Below are 13,208 nucleotides of genomic sequence, written 5' to 3'. Positions count from 1 at the left end.
AGTCCATGACTTTACCTTTAGTTCAACAGGGTTCTGGGGAAAAGATTTATCTGACATCAGTATTGTATGCTGTTTGATCCAGGGAATGAGGGAGTCCACTCGGCTTTGGTATTCTTGCCACCTGGCGTCTACTTCCTATTGCCAAAAGGTAGATATCACACACCTTCTGGTTAGCAGTATGCAAGACAAGCACAGGAGAAAGCAGCTCAGGCCATCCCAAACCACATAAAATCCTTTCCTCTAATTGCCTACACAGACACAGCCATTCAGTTTAATGCTCAGAGTCCCAGTTTCAAAGCTCCTCAAGGACTCTCAAGATGGGATTTAATTTCCTGACACCTAGAATAGCCTATGCTGGACACTGCAAAATTAGTGATATCTAGACTCATTCCCACAGACCAAGGACAATAACCATGTATAAAGATGATGTGGATTCAGTCTGCTCTGTTTAAAAGTGCTCTGTATACACTGAGTGCTTAAGAAACCTACTCTAATCAATACATTCCACCCAAACAAATCATAGCCAGAAGGTATTTTAGGGAAGTGTTCTTTTACCGTAGCACTGATCCCTTCTCCACCCTCAGGGACTTTAGGGAAGGCATCATATATAGAAGACACATAAGTGATTACAGACTTTTCATCTGGAGATGGCACATCCACATCTGAGAGACAAAAGGCAAGAAATTTCTTAGAACAAAGGAACCCGCTGGGGGAAGGAATAATGAATATATGTCAAACATCATCAACTTCAGTCAGCTCTCACCTTCTGCATCCAGTAACCGGGTGACGCCCAGTCTTTCTGCTACTTCGAAAGCCTGTTCCAGATTCTCTCGGTTACTCTGGATCTGTACCCTCTCCATATCTACCAGATCAGGTCTGTAAAAGTCCACCAAAGTATATGAAAGGCCCCCAGCTACATAGCACATGGGAGTTCACACAAAGAAACCCTCTTAAAAGTACTCAGAGCTGAAAAACACTGGATGAGTTAGAGAGAAAGCAAGAGGCTTAGAGGAGCGCTAGTCCCATTTTTACTCACACTCCAGGAGCCCAGTGCTCCATAATTCTAAACTTACGTAATAGTAGGTTTGTTGGATTTCAAGGGAAAGGTATCAACTTTCCCTGTGAGTGTTCATGACCACTAAGAGTACAATAAATTTTGATTTTCGTCATTCAAAATTCCTATCTTCCTCACCCACTCCAAGCAAGTCCCCACTACAGGCCCTTTGCACTTGTTATTTCCTCCGAGTGAAACATGCTGAGCCTAGAGACCTGCATGGCCCACTACTCCTCATCTGTGACTCTGCTCCAACATCTTCATCAGAGAGACCACCTCTGACCACTCTGTCCAAAATGCCACAACCCCCATCATTCTCTTTCCCTCCACTGCACTCACCACTGTAAGACAGCATACACTTATTTGTTTATTGCCTATCTTCCCCACTGAAAAGTAAGCTCCATGAGGGCAAGAATTTAGCTGTTTTCTTCACTGCTATATGAGCCCAGTGCCTGGAATAGTAGGAGTTCAATACATATTCCTTGTTAAAATAAATAAAATGAATCAGAGCCTGGATTGTTGGTTGAGGGGAAATGTGGCATTATAGCTGATTACAAACAAGAGATGAGAAGAAGCCTCTCCAGGCCCACTGAAACTCCACTGTATTTACCTGTATCGGTGAATAAGTGCATTGAACATCTTCCCATCACTCCAGCAGGAGGAAAAGTTGGTGCATTTGATTCCTGTGTAACCAGCTGTCACTTTCTGGGTCCACAGGAGCAGCTTCTCCTTAGCTGACATGTCCCCTGATTCTCCACTAATGTAGATGTCAGAGATCTGCCAAAAGATAGGACGTGAAGTAATTTAGTATAAACATGATGAAGCCTTTTAACCTTCTCTTCATACATTATGGCTCTTAGAAGAAGAGGGAGATCCAAGGCTGGCAGCACTTCAAGATGACAACTCCAACATATATTCACCCTATTTGGTAGTCAAAGAAATGCAAATTAAAATTTTGAGAGGTCATTTTTTTACCTGTCGAATTAGAATAGATTTTTCTTTTTTTAATGATACTACTCAGTATTGGAAAGAATATCTGAAATTGGGTATTCTCATACATTGCCACTGGTGAGAGTATAAAGGGCATAATTTCTCTGGAGGACGGTTTTTAATAAGTCTTAAAATACACATACACTTGATAGGAAGTCATCAGAGAAATGTGCAAAAAATTTTATACAAGAATGTTTATCAACACCAAAAGGCAAAGGCAACAAAGGCAAAACAAACAACAGGGACTACAGCAAACTAAAAGGCTTGTGCACAGCAAAGGAAACCATCAACAAAATGAAAAGGCAACCTATGGAATGGGAGAAAATATTTATAAATCATATATCTGATAAAGGGTTAATATCCAAAATATATAAAGAATTCATTAAACTCAAAGCAAAGAAACAAACAATCCGATTTAAAATTGGGCAGAAGATCTGAATAGACATTTCTCTAAAGAAGACATACAAAGGGCTATCAGGTGCATGAAAAGGTATTCAACATCACTAATCATTAGGGAAGCACAAATCGAAACCATAATGAGTTATGACCTCACACCTATTAGAATGGCTGTCATCATAAAGACAACATAACAAGTATTGGTAAAAATGTGAAGCAAAGGGAACACTCGTGCACTCTTGGTGGGACTATAAATTGGTACAATCACTCTGGAAAACAGTATGAAGATTCCTCAAAAAATTAGAAACAGAACTATCATATGATCTAGCAACCTTACTTCTGGGTACATCCAAAGGAAATGAAAACAAGATATCGAAAAGATATCTGCACTCTCAATGTTCACTGCAGCATTATTCACAATAGCCAGGATATGGAAACAACCTAAGTGTCCATCAAAAGTTGTGGTATATACAATGGAATATTATTCAGCCATGAAAAAGGAAACCCCGTCATTTGTGACAACATGGATGAAACTTGAGGGCATTATGTTAACTGAAATAAGCCAGACAAGGACAAATACTGCATGATATCACTTATATGTGGAATCTAAAAAAAAAAGAAAAAGAAAAAAGTTAAAGTCATAGAAACAGAGAGTAGAATAGTAGTTGCCAAGGGATAGTGGTGGGGGAAATAGGGAGAGGATAGAAAAAGGGTATAAACTTTCAGCTATAAGCTGAATACGGTCTGAGGATTTAATGTAAAAGATAGGTGACTACAGTTGATAACACTGTATGGTAATAACTGAAATTTGTCAAGAGAGTAGAACTTAAATGTTCTCACACACACAAAAAAATGCGAGGTAACGGATGTGTTAGTTAACTAGAGGTGGGAATACTTTCTCAATATATACATAAAGGCACACCTGGGAGGCACTACAGGTTCAGTTCCAGACCACAGCAATAGAGGAGATATCAATCACAATAAAGTGAGTCACATGCATGTTTTGGTTTCCCGGTACATATAAAAGCCATGTTTACACTACACTATATTATCAATACATGCGCGACAGCACTATGTCTTAAAAAAACAATGTACACACCTTAATTAAAAAATACTTTATTGCTAAAAACTGCTAACCATCATCTGGGCCTTCAGCAAGTTGTAATCTTTTTGCTGGTGGAGGGTTTGAAATATTACAAGAAGTGAGCAAATGCTGTTGGAAAAATGATGCCAGCAGTCTTGCTCAACGCGTGGTTGCCAAAAACCATTTGTAAAAAACGCAGTATCTGTAAAGCACAATAAAACAAGGTCTGCCTGTATATCAAATCACCATGATGTACACTTTAAATATGTCACAAAAATGCTTATCAAAATATGATAAATATTTTATAGCAAAATGCTATAAAGAGCTTAAACTCTAACGAGGGATTGATTGGTTACCAATTATAGCACATACACATGGTAGAATTCTTTGTAGCACTTAAAAAGGTATGCTTTAGGGCTTCCCTGGTGGCGCAGTGGTTGAGAGTCTGCCTGCCAATGCAGGGCACACGGGTTCAAGCCCCGGTCCGGGAGGATCCCACATGCCGCGGAGCAACTGGGCCCGTGAGCCACAATTGCTGAGCCTGCGCGTCTGGAGCCTGTGCTCCGCAACAAGAGAGGCTGCCATAGTGAGAGGCCCGCGCGCTGTGATGAAGAGTGGCCCCCACTTGCCGCAACTGGAGAAGGCCCTCGCGCAGAAACGAAGACCCAACACAGCCATAAATAAATTAAATAAATAAATAAATAAATAATTTTTAAAAAAAAGCCAATAAAGAGGCAAGCCTCGTGGAAGGGAAAGCTTGCTAAAAAAAAAAAAAAAAAAAAAAAAAAGGTATGCTTTAGTAAAAAAAAAAAAAGAAGTAATTGATGAGGAAAAATAAACAAATAAAATGAAATAAAATAAAATAAAAAAGGAAATGTGTTGTCAAATAAACTGGCTGCCTTTGCTAAGTCTTCCCCTAGTGTAAAAATACTCTGAGATATTTCTACCATATAAAGTTTGCTGATTTTATTACCAATAAAAAATCTTATTTATGGAAAAAAAAGATATGCTTTAGAAAACGTTAATGATAGGAAAATGATCACCATATTTTACAAAAAGAAAAAGAAAACAAACAAAATAATATATAACACTGATTTTACATGAAAAATATACAATATATAGTTAAGTAATAGTCATATATATGCATAATGTATGTGATAGATGCATATATGTATGCGTATATACACCAAACTAGTAATCATAGTTATCTCTAAGTGGTAGCATTACAGATGATTTTTATATTTCCCAAATTTTCTACATTATGTATATTTTTATATTTAGAAAAAAGTTATTTTAAGAAACCTCCAAAATCTAGCACAGGACCTACTTTGAAGAAATGTCACTCTGAGAGAGGAGAAAAGTGCATGCCTTTGATTCCACACAAGCCTAGGGTTGAATCTCAAGTTCACCAACTATAAGCTGGACCTTGGTTATACCATCTGTAAAGTGGGAATCACACCTATTACCTTTTCAGGATTGCTGTGACAATCAACGATATTATACAGTGAAATACCCAGCCCAAACACAGGGCTAAGCTCGACAAAGTTCCCTTCTCTCTTCCTTGTATAAATGGTGGTTCTCCTTCAGTTACTGCCTGTCTAACTCCCACAGCACCGTCAGTCTATATCATCAATTAAATGCTATCTTTTTTTTTTTTTTGATTTTTAGAAATTTCATGTAATGTCTGAAACATTTATATTAACATATTTCCATACATATTTCCATACAAATACAAATATGATTTTTAGAAATTTCATGTAATGTCTGAAACATTTATATTAACATATTTCCATACATATTTCCATACAAATACAAATATAAGATTTTTAGAAATTTCATGTAATGTCTGAAACATTTATATTAACATATTTCCATACAAATAAACCAATGAAAGTTTAGTATTAGTTGTTTTGTTTGTTTTTTTTATACTGCAGGTTCTTATTAGGCATCAGTTTTATACACATCAGTGTATACATGTCAATCCCAATCGCACAATTCAGCACACCACCATCCCCACCCCACCGCAGTTTTCCCCCCTTGGTGTCCATATGCCCATTCTCTACATCTGTGTCTCAACTTCTGCCCTGCAAACTGGCTCATCTGTACCATTTTTCTAGGTTCCGCATACATGCATTAATATACGATATTTGTTTTTCTCTTTCTGACTTACTTCACTCTGTATGACAGTCTCTAGATCCATCCACGTCTCAACAAATGACTCAATTTCGTTCCTTTTTATGGCTGAGTAATATTCCATTGTATATATGTACCACACCTTCTTTATCCATTCGTCTGTTGATGGGCATTTAGGTTGCTTCCATGACCTGGCTATTGTAAATAGTGCCGCAATGAACATTCGGGCGCATGTGTCTTTTTGAATTACGGTTTTCTCTGGGTATATGCCCAGTAGTGGGATTGCTGGGTCATATGGTAATTCTATTTTTAGTTTTTTAAGGAAACTCCATATTGTTCTCCATAGTGGCTGTATCAATTTACATTCCCACCAACAGTGCAAGAGGGTTCCCTTTTCACCACACCCTCTCCAGCATTTGTTGTTTGTAGATTTTCTGATGATGCCCCTTCTAACAGGAGTGAGGTGATACCTCATTGTAGTTTTGATTTGCATTTCTCTAATAATTAGTGATGTTGAGCATCTTTTCATGTGCTTCGTGGCCGTCTGTATGTCTTCTTTGGAGAAATGTCTATTTAGGTCTTCTGCCCATTTTTGGATTGGGGTGTTTGTTTCTTTGATATTGAGCTGAATGAGCTGTTTATATATTTTGGAGATTAATCCTTTGTCCGTTGATTCATTTGCAAATATTTTCTCCCATGCTGAGGGTTGTCTTTTCGTCTTGTTTATGGTTTCCTTTGCTGTGCAAAAGCTTTGAAGTTTCATTAGGTCCCACTTGTTTATTTTTGTTTTTATTTCCATTACTCTAGGAGGTGGATCAAAAAAGATCTTGCTGTGATTTATGTCAAAGAGTGTTCTTCCTATGTTTTCCTCTAAGAGTTTTATAGTGTCCAGTCTTATATTTAGGTCTCTAATCCATTTTGAGTTTATTTTTGTGTATGGTGTTAGGGAGTATTCTAATTTCATTCTTTTACATGTAGCTGTCCAGTTTTCCCAGCACCACTTATTGAAGAGACTGTCTTTTCTCCATTGTATATCTTTGCCTCCTTTGTCATCGATTAGTTGACCATAGGTGCGTGGGTTAATCTCTGGGCTTTCTATCTTGTTCCATTGATCTCTGTTTCTGTTTTTGTGCCAGTACCATATTGTCTTGATTACTGTAGCTTTGTAGTATAGTCTGAAGTCAGGGAGTCTGATTCCTCCAGCTCCATTTTTTTGCCTCAAGACTGCTTTGCCTATTCGGGGTCTTTTGTGTCTCCATACAAATTTTAAGATGATTTGTTCTAGCTCCGTAAAAAATGCCATTGGTAATTTGATAGGGATTGCATTGAATCTGTAGATTGCTTTGGGTAGTATACTCATTTTCACAATGTTGATTCTTCCAATCCAAGAACATGGTATATCTCTCCATCTGTTGGTATCATCTTTAATTTCTTTCATCAGTGTCTTATAGTTTTCTGCATACAGGTCTTTTGTCTCCCTAGGTAGGTTTATTCCTAGGTATTTTATTCTTTTTGTTGCAATGGTAAATGGGAGTGTTTCCATAATTTCTCTTTCAGATTTTTCATCATTAGTGTATAGGAATGCAAGAGATTTCTGTGCATTAATTTTGTATCCTGCAACTTTACCATATTCATTAATTAGCTCTAGCAGTTTTCTGGTGGCAGTTTTAGGATTCTCTATGTATGGTATCATGTCATCCGCAAACAGTGACAGTTTTACTTCTTCTTTTCCAATTTGTATTCCTTTTATTTCTTTTTCTTCTCTGATTGCCGTGGCTAGGACTTCCAAAACTATGTTGAATAATAGTGGTGAGAGTGGACATCCTTGTCTCGTTCCTGATCTTAGAGGAAATGCTTTCAGTTTTTCACCATTGAGAATGATGCTTGCTGTGGGTTTGTCATATATGGCCTTTATTATGTTGAGGTAGGTTCCCTCTATGCCCACTTTCTGGAGAGTTTTTATCAGAAATGGGTGTTGAATTTTGTCAAAAGCTTTTTCTGCATCTATTGAGATGATCATATGGTTTTTATTCTTCAATTTGTTAATATGGTGTATCACATTGATTGATTTGCGTATATTGAAGAATCCTTGCATCCCTGGGATAAATCCCACTTGATCGTGGTGTATGATCCTTTTAATGTGTTGCTGGATTCTGTTTGCTAGTATTTTGTTGAGGATTTTTGCATCTATATTCATCAGTGATATTGGTCTGTAATTTTCTTTTTTTGTAGTATCTTTGTCTGGTTTTGGTATCAGGGTGATGGTGGCCTCATAGAATGAGTTTGGGAGTGTTCCTTCCTCTGCAATTCTTTGGAAGAGTTTGAGAAGGATGGGTGTTAGCTCTTCTCTAAATGTCTGATAGAATTCACCTGTGAAGCCATCTGGTCCTGGACTTTTGTTTGTTGGAAGATTTTTAATCACAGTTTCAATTTCATTACTTGTGATTGGTCTGTTCATATTTTCTATTTCTTCCTGGTTCAGTCTTGGAAGGTTATACCTTTCTAAGAATTTGTCCATTTCTTCCAGGTTGTCCATTTTATTGGCATAAAGTTGCTTGTAGTAGTCTCTTAGGATGCTTTGTATTTCTGCGGTGTCTGTTGTAACTTCTCCTTTTTCATTTCTGATTTTATTGATTTGAGTCCTCTCCCTCTTTTTCTTGATGAGTCTGGCTAATGGCTTATCAATTTTGTTTATCTTCTCAAAGAACCAACTTTTAGTTTTATTGATCTTTGCTATTGTTTTCTTTGTTTCTATTTCATTTATTTCTGCTCTGATCTTTATGATTTCTTTCCTTCTGCTAACTTTGGGTTTTGTTTGTTCTTCTTTCTCTAGTTTCTTTAGGTGTAAGGTTAGATTGTTTACTTGAGATTTTTCTTGTTTCTTTAGGTAGGCTTGTATAGCTATAAACTTCCCTCTTAGAACTGCTTTTGCTGCATCCCATAGGTTTTGGGTCGTCGTGTTTTCATTGTCATTTGTCTCTAGGTATTTTTTGATTTCCTCTTTGATTTCTTCAGTGATCTCTTGGTTATTTAGTAACGTATTGTTTAGCCTCCATGTGTTTGTCCTTTTTACGTTTTTTTCCCTGTAATTCATTTCTAATCTCATAGCGTTGTGGTCAGAAAAGATGCTTGATATGATTTCAATTTTCTTAAATTTACTGAGGCTTGATTTGTGACCCAAGATGTGATCTATCTTGGAGAATGTTCCGTGCACACTTGAGAAGAACGTGTAATCTGCTGTTTTTGGATGGAATGTCCGATATATATCAATTAAATCTATCTGGTCTATTGTGTCATTTAAAGCTTCTGTTTCCTTATTTATTTTCATTTTGGATGATCTGTCCATTGGTGTAAGTGAGGTGTTAAAGTCCCCCACTATTATTGTGTTACTGTCGATTTCCTCTTTTATAGCTGTTAGCAGTTGCCTTATGTATTGAGGTGCTCCTATGTTGGGTGCATATATATTTATAATTGTTATGTCTTCTTCTTGGATTGATCCCTGGATCATTATGTAGTGTCCTTCCTTGTCTCTTGTAACATTCTTTATTTTAAAGTCTATTTTATCTGATATGAGTATAGCTACTCCAGCTTTCTTTTGATTTCCATTTGCATGGAATATCTTTTTCCATCCCCTCACTTTCAGTCTGTATGTGTCCCTAGGTCTAAAGTGGGTCTCTTGTAGACAGCATATATATGGGTCTTGTTTTTGTATCCATTCAGCCAGTCTATGTCTTCTGGTTGGGGCATTTAATCCATTCACGTTTAAGGTAATAATCGATATGTATGTTCCTATGACCATTTTCTTAATTGTTTTGGGTTTGTTTTTGTAGGTCCTTTTCTTCTCTTGTGTTTCCCACTTAGAGAAGTTCCTTTAGCATTTGTTGTAGAGCTGGTTTGGTGGTGCTGAATTCTCTTAGCTTTTGCTTGTCTGTAAAGCTTTTGATTTCTCCATCAAATCTAAATGAGATCCTTGCCGGGTACAGTAATCTTGGTTGTAGGTTCTTCCCTTTCATCACTTTAAGTATATCATGCCAGTCCCTTCTGGCTTGCAGAGTTTCTGCTGAGAAATCAGCTGTTAACCTTATGGGAGTTCCCTTGTATGTTATTTGTCGTTTTTCCCTTGCTGCTTTCAATAATTTTTCTTTGTCTTTAATTTTTGCCACTTTGATTACTATGTGTCTCGGCGTGTTTCTCCTTGGGTTTATCCTGTATGGGACTCTCTGCGTTTCCTGGACTTGGGTGGCTATTTCCTTTCCCATGTTAGGGAAGTTTTCGACTATAATCTCTTCAAATGTTTTCTCTGGTCCTTTCTCTCTCTCTTCTCCTTCTGGGACCCCTATAATGCGAATGTTGTTGCGTTTAATGTTGTCCCAGAGGTCTCTTAGGCTGTCTTCATTTCTTTTCATTCTTTTTTCTTTAGTCTGTTCCGCAGCAGTGAATTCCATCATTCTGTCTTCCAGGTCACTTATCCGTTCTTCTGCCTCAGTTATTCTGCTATTGATTCCTTCTAGTGTAGTTTTCATTTCAGTTATTGTATTGGTCATCTCTGTTTGTTTGTTCTTTAATTCTTCTAGGTCTTTGTTAATCATTTCTTGCATCTTCTCAATCTTTGCCTCCATTCTTATTCCAAGGTCCTGGATCATCTTCACTATCATTATTCTGAATTCTTTTTCTGGAAGGTTGCCTATCTCCACTTCATTTAGTTGTTTTTCTGGGGTTTTTTCTTGTTCCTTCATCTGGTACATAGCCCTCTGCCTTTTCATCTTCTCTATCTTTCTGTAACTGTGGTTTTTGGTCTACAGGCTGCAGGATTATAGTTTTTCTTGCTTCTGTTGTCTGCCCTCTGGTGGTTGAGGCTATCTAAGAGGCTTGATGGGAGCCTGAGGTGGGTTTCTTAGGAGGCCGGAATACTGGGTCTCTGCGCTGAGTAGCGGGTGCACCCTCGGGTCTCCCTCCTTCCTGTCCTGGATGTTGCAGGACTCTGGGGTGCAGGCAGGTGTTCAGAGAGGCTTCCTTCACTCCTGTGGCCTATCATAGAGCAGCTGGGTGACTCGCTGCCCTCAGCAGCTCCAGGGTGTGAAGCCAAGCTCAGCAACTCTCTGGGTCAGAGAGCAGACACAGCTCCAAAGTGCCTTTTCCTTCCTGAGGAGGCAGTTCTCTCTGGGTTCCTGGGCCAGGTCCGCAGGCTGCTCTCCCAACACTTGGTCTTAAATGCTATCTTGCATTACTGACTATTATTTAATGTATTTTTATTATTTAATATCTCCCCAAGACCAGGTTTCCTGAGGTGCTGACACTACATCTTAACTATAAGAATGACCTAAAATCATAGCAGCTGCTATGAAGGAGAGCTCCTCAACACAGGATATGTCCCAGCAGAAGCTGGGATGCAGCTCTGAGATTCAGTGATCAAGGTCCTTCTGTATTGCACCTAGTGTTGTGCTGGTCATATGGTGGACACTTAACATGTTTTAATTAATAATCACTTGGTTAATAAACAAAATAATAAAAATAAACAAATAAATGTATTTGGGGGTAAGACCCACCTAGAATCCTGAGACACATTACTTTATTGACAGCAAACTTACCTAGCAAATAATGTATATAATGTATATAAGCAAACAAGCCAAGGACCCAATGATGGATTATGGTGCCCACGCCATCATCCTGTGAGTCCAGTGTAAACAGCCCCTCACTAGTACCAATTCTCTGCCAGTTCTCCTCAACGACATTTCTAGCTATTTATTTCAGTGGCTAAATGCCACCCACACTGACATATCCCAGTTCTTCCACTGTAGTGCTTCACATACATATTAAGGCAAAACATTGCTGGGAACAGGAGATAGATTTGTTGAAGTGAAAAGGGATAGAATTTGAATAAGCAAAATGGAATGTGAGTATTTGGGCTCTTTACCCAAAAAAGAAATTCCAGTTAGTCAATTGATATTGTATCTCCACAATATCACAGTCAATATCTCTGATGGCATCTCCTGTCTGCCAATCACAGTATCTTTGTATATTGCATTGGAAACAGTTCAATGAACAGCTGTACTTCAGATTTTCCACATAGCTGTAATGAGACAGGGAAATATTTAGATCCCTCAGGGGAAGGAAAAATACCCTGTTCGGATTAGGGCCTTTCCTAGATTGTGAACTGGATGAGAAAAATGGGATTATCATCACAATCATCTCAATAATTAAATTTGGCTTTCGTCCATCTTTTCATGTGATTGCACAGTGCTGTCCTTTGGGATATGCAGAAGCTTTTACCTTAATCTCCCAAATTGAGAATTCCAGCTTCAGTGTCAGGGAGATTTCTCCCTCATCTGGATGTATAAAAGGAACCATTTGGAGAGAGAGCACAGCCCCATTACCATCTCAGAGACTAAACTCATCTACCTGAATTTTCTTTCAACGTACACTTCCCATGGCTTGATTAATTCCTTCTCTGAAGCATTATCTAGAAACTGAGCATGCTCCTAATAAGTCAGTAAGTTTTTATTGAACATCTCATCTGTGCTTCACACTGTGTCAGACACCATATGTTAGGACGAGGGAGAAGAACAACAACAAAAAAGTCAATCACCATGGGACTGACTCATTCTGTTGTTATTTCTTGAGCAACACCTATGTTCTAGGAGCTGTGTTCAAGTTCTTGGTATCTCAAGACAAAAGCACAACCTTGGGCCTCAAGCTCAAGCAATTTAGTAGGGGAGACAATATACCAATCAGAGAGATCAATGCTGTGACAGGTAAGCAAGTAACCCAAACCAGCAGTGCTGAGGAACTTTGCAGAGATGATAAGACAACATCTATGCTGAGTTTTAATATCTAAGTAGAGGGCTTCCCTGGTGGTGCAGTGGTTAAGAATCTGCCTGCTAATGCAGGGGACACGGGTTCGAGTCCTGGTCCGGGAAGATCCCACATGCCGCAAAGCAACTAAGCCCTTGCGCCACAACTACTGAGCCTGTACTCTAGAGCCCACGAGCCACAGCTACTGAAGCCCACGCACCTAGAGCCTGTGATCCACAACAAGAGAAGCCACCCCAATGAGAAGCCCACGCACCACAACGAAGAGTAGCCCCTGCTCGCCGCAGCTAGAGAAAGCCCACGGGCAGCAACAAAGACCCAACGCAGCCATAATAATTAATTAATTAATTAAAAATAAAAAATAAAAATTTCAGCATATTAAAAAAAAAAGACATGAAAGTTCAAACTGGGAATTGATATAGGAGAGAAGATTAGAGAGATTATGGAGGGGTTGGAATACCAGGCTGAGGATTTTGGATTTTGTAAGTCTACATAAGTCTCAGGTAATGAACTAGATGTAATGAGCTAACAGATACTTGATTCACATGTCCTGAAGTTTCTAGCTGACTTCATCCTGCTACAGTGAAGGCATCAGACTTTGAAAACTTCCATTCAAGAAACAGGTGAGGGCACAATGCAATAATTCATTACAAATGCCTGGCTAGAAGGATCTCATGGCAGCTGTGTTTATTACCTACAGAAGAGTTAGGTAAAGATCAGGGGTGCTCCTTTCAATATTCA

General features: G+C 38.5%; 1 protein-coding gene across 14 annotated transcripts in view; it reads right to left on the bottom strand.

Moving 5' to 3' along the window:
• MACF1 (microtubule actin crosslinking factor 1) overlaps positions 1 to 13,208 on the bottom strand; it is a 333,257-nt gene that overhangs the window by 172,547 nt on the left and 147,502 nt on the right. For all 14 annotated transcript variants that reach the window (XM_059919504.1, XM_059919530.1, XM_059919491.1 and 11 more), the window contains exons 6-9: positions 1,665 to 1,831; positions 764 to 876; positions 556 to 662; positions 16 to 135 (exon numbers count right to left, since the gene is read on the bottom strand). In XM_059919504.1, coding sequence (XP_059775487.1) covers positions 16 to 135; positions 556 to 662; positions 764 to 876; positions 1,665 to 1,831 — 507 coding nt within the window. The remainder of the gene's footprint in view (positions 1 to 15; positions 136 to 555; positions 663 to 763; positions 877 to 1,664; positions 1,832 to 13,208) is intronic.

Source organism: Balaenoptera ricei, chromosome 1, assembly GCF_028023285.1.
Source record: "Balaenoptera ricei isolate mBalRic1 chromosome 1, mBalRic1.hap2, whole genome shotgun sequence".
NCBI classification, from domain to species: Eukaryota; Metazoa; Chordata; class Mammalia; order Artiodactyla; family Balaenopteridae; genus Balaenoptera; species Balaenoptera ricei.
This window is presented reverse-complemented; position numbering and strand designations above follow the sequence as displayed.